Source organism: Naegleria gruberi (assembly GCF_000004985.1).
Source record: "Naegleria gruberi genomic scaffold NAEGRscaffold_93, whole genome shotgun sequence".
In the NCBI taxonomy this organism is placed as follows: Eukaryota; Heterolobosea; class Eutetramitea; order Acrasida; family Naegleriidae; genus Naegleria; species Naegleria gruberi.
Window position 1 is genome coordinate 19759 of NW_003163234.1, and position 3041 is coordinate 22799.

Sequence of the window (3041 nt, forward strand, 5' to 3'; positions counted from 1 at the left end):
GTTGGATGTTCAATCAGCAAATCCAACAATTCCAAATAATTGTACAATAAAGATCTATTTAGTTTTTTCAATTCCGCAACATGATCTATACTATCTAGTGGTTTATCACCGTAAAGCTTTTTAACAGTTTCAAATCCTGTTTTAATTGGATTAAATTCATTCTATTTAATAAATAGTAGTGATGGTAAATAATTCAATCCAAATATTATCGATAAACAATAATAAATTGATCCAATTTGATGATGATAATAATTTAAACAAAATATTAATTCCATTCCAATAATAATTTTAATTTGATGAATATTTTGATCCACAACATGACCAAACAACACCATCATATATTGTTAAATATTATTTACATCAGGAGGAGCAAAAACTTACAAAAGATGTTAATGTTTCTCCGAATGATATGTATGTTTCTCCTCTAGGAACTGGTTTAGGTGGTTCTGGAGGAATATATTCACTCTTTGTTGGATGATACAATCTATAGAATGCTGGTGGTGGAGGAAAATCATCCTTAAAAGCCTCCTCTTCATTATCGTTAATCATCATTTTTTTCAATCTTTTTTAATTCCTTTCAAATACTTCACATCATTAACATCACTAACAACTTTCTTTGTTCTTAATATTTCATCATTGATTCTTACTAGGAGTGCTAAAACATTTAATTTACTACTTGTTCAATGTAATTTTCTTTGTTCATCCACAATCAGTGTGTTGTATTTTCATCTCCCAACAAGCTTCAAATAAAAATATTAATAAAAATTTCCAATCATCAAAAAATAATCAATTATTCATCATCAACAATAATTTATCATGTCGCAAACAGTAGCAGCCACCACAGAAGCTCCACAAAAGACTGCTGAGGAATTGGAAAAGGAAGAGGAATTACTGTTTGAAAAGGGACCACTCTCGTTATTGTTGGAAAGTGTTCGTGAACAAACACAAATTTTAATTAGTTGTAGAAATAATAGAAAATTGTTGGCTAGAGTTAAAGCCTTTGATAGACACTGTAATATGGTATTGGAAAATGTACAGGAAATGTGGACGGAACAACCAAAAAGTGGAAAGGGAAGAAAAAAGTCAAAGCCAATCAACAAGACACGTTTCACAAACAAGTTGTTTTTGAGAGGAGATTCTGTAATTTTAGTGTTGAGAAATCCAAAGAGATGATCGACTTTTTCGAGATGTGATTTAGACATGATTTTGAACACCTATTACCTCCATTTGTTTTCACACCAATCTTCCCTTCTCAATTCCTATCACAACCAAAACAAAATAATGTAATACTTTGAATCTAGGCAAATAAATCTTCAAGATGATTCTTGATCCTTTTCCATTAAAATTCGAGTGTATTAAAGTATTTTCCAAAACAACAAGAGTGAATTATTTTGAAAAGTAGAAGATAAATATCCTTGCTTGATATCTTTAGACAATGATACTATTGCGCTTTGATAATTAACAACAAAATATTCTCAACTTGTTTTAATTTTAAGATTTAGAGAACAAATTTATTGCTTCTTGGTTTCCTTCTTTTCTGGGTGGTTAATGTAAGACTTCTTCAAAGTTGGTGGGAGAGCCTTTTCCAATTGTTGAGCCTTAACCTTGTTCTTCATCTTCAAAGTGTAAAGGTATTGTCTGGTTCTAAGCTTGAACTTGTATGATCTGTTCTTTCTGTCCTTTGACTTGTAGAGGGTGATGCTTCCCTTTTCCTTAGCGGCAACAGCAAGAGCAAGGAATTCCTTAACGTTCAAGATTTGCTTTGGCTATAATTTTGATGATGAAATAAGATTGTTGATAATTGTGGTGTTTGGGAGATATTCAACATGAAAATTAAATGAAGGTGGTGTAAGAAAAAAGGATGAGGTGACTGATACATACCATTTTACGATTTTTTTTTCAACAAACTTTTAAAATTTTTGGATGACTTGGAGGTAGTGTAGTTTACAATAAAGTTTTTAGGCAAGGCATTTTTGACAGAATAAAAGAATTGACAGTTTTGTGTCCCTTCACCAAGATATCTTCTTCATCATCACAACAATTTTGGAGGAGCATCATGTGTGATACTATTGGAAATAATAACATTTAATTTTTCTACAGTTTATTAATAGTACAATAATTAATTTTGATTTACAAGTAAATGGCACATGAGATAACGTTCGTTACTCCATCATCTTGTGTACTCAATCCATCGGATTCACAATCATCAACATGATGATTCCTAGTATAAAGAGTTGGAATAATTTAGAATTTCCATGGCTTCTTCTCACTGGCAGCCTTTGGTGTTGCCGAAGTTAATTTACCAAAAGTCTTTAAATCTTCTTCATTCCACTGAGCTGCCTTGTCCAACATTCTATTGTAGGACTTATCGATTGGATCCGAATATTGAGGACTATCAAGTTTTTCAGCTTTTCCGAACAATTGACTACTTACACAAAAGTATCCTTTGTTGTTGATTTATAAATTTCTGTTGGAACAACATATCCTGGATTGATTCTCTACATGCAATTAATTTCCATCATCATCAAGGTTTTATCATCACATCATTTATGAAAATTGAGGTTAACCACTACAACCTACCTTCCATATCGAAAACGATAAATCACTTTGGGCCTTAACTGCTTCCTTCTCCTTTTGTTGTTGAAGATATTCATTGACAATTTCCATTCGTTCCTCCTTGGTTTTGTGTTTGTTGGCGCTCATTTTCTTCCTTTTTATTTGATGATTTACAGATTTTAAACAGCTAGTTTTTTCGTAGATAATATGCAAAAGACACTTATTGATGAGGATGACCTTGAAATATCTCTCCTATCATAATATTAATACAATGATAATGAGTGAATTTATACAGCAATACTCTAATAACAATATCAAGGTGATTCTTGAGTGACTGATTACATTGTGGAGTGAACATTAACAACTTTCCCTCCAAAATTTCAAAGCCTTAAATTGTGATTACCACTAAAAAAATTGCCATCATCAAAACTACTGATTGACTACTCAACTACGTAACAATGTTTGAGCATAGTGCAAGGACTATC

At 31.6% G+C, this 3041-nt stretch overlaps 2 protein-coding genes across 2 annotated transcripts; one reads left to right on the forward strand and one right to left on the reverse strand.

Moving 5' to 3' along the window:
• Positions 1–816: 816 nt before the first annotated feature.
• NAEGRDRAFT_76179 (uncharacterized protein) lies at positions 817–1173 on the forward strand (the record flags this gene model as incomplete). The annotated part of the gene is made up of 1 exon (XM_002668847.1): positions 817–1173. The coding sequence occupies one exon, from the start codon at positions 817–819 to the stop codon at positions 1171–1173; it is 357 nt and encodes a 118-aa protein (XP_002668893.1).
• A 310-nt stretch (positions 1174–1483) lies between these two features.
• On the reverse strand, positions 1484–2703 carry NAEGRDRAFT_82294 (uncharacterized protein; the record flags this gene model as incomplete). The annotated part of the gene is made up of 5 exons (XM_002668856.1): positions 1484–1766; positions 1996–2066; positions 2271–2392; positions 2434–2498; positions 2581–2703. The coding sequence occupies 5 exons, from the start codon at positions 2701–2703 to the stop codon at positions 1512–1514; spliced, it is 636 nt and encodes a 211-aa protein (XP_002668902.1). The 3' UTR covers positions 1484–1511.
• Between the last annotated feature and the right edge of the window lie 338 nt (positions 2704–3041).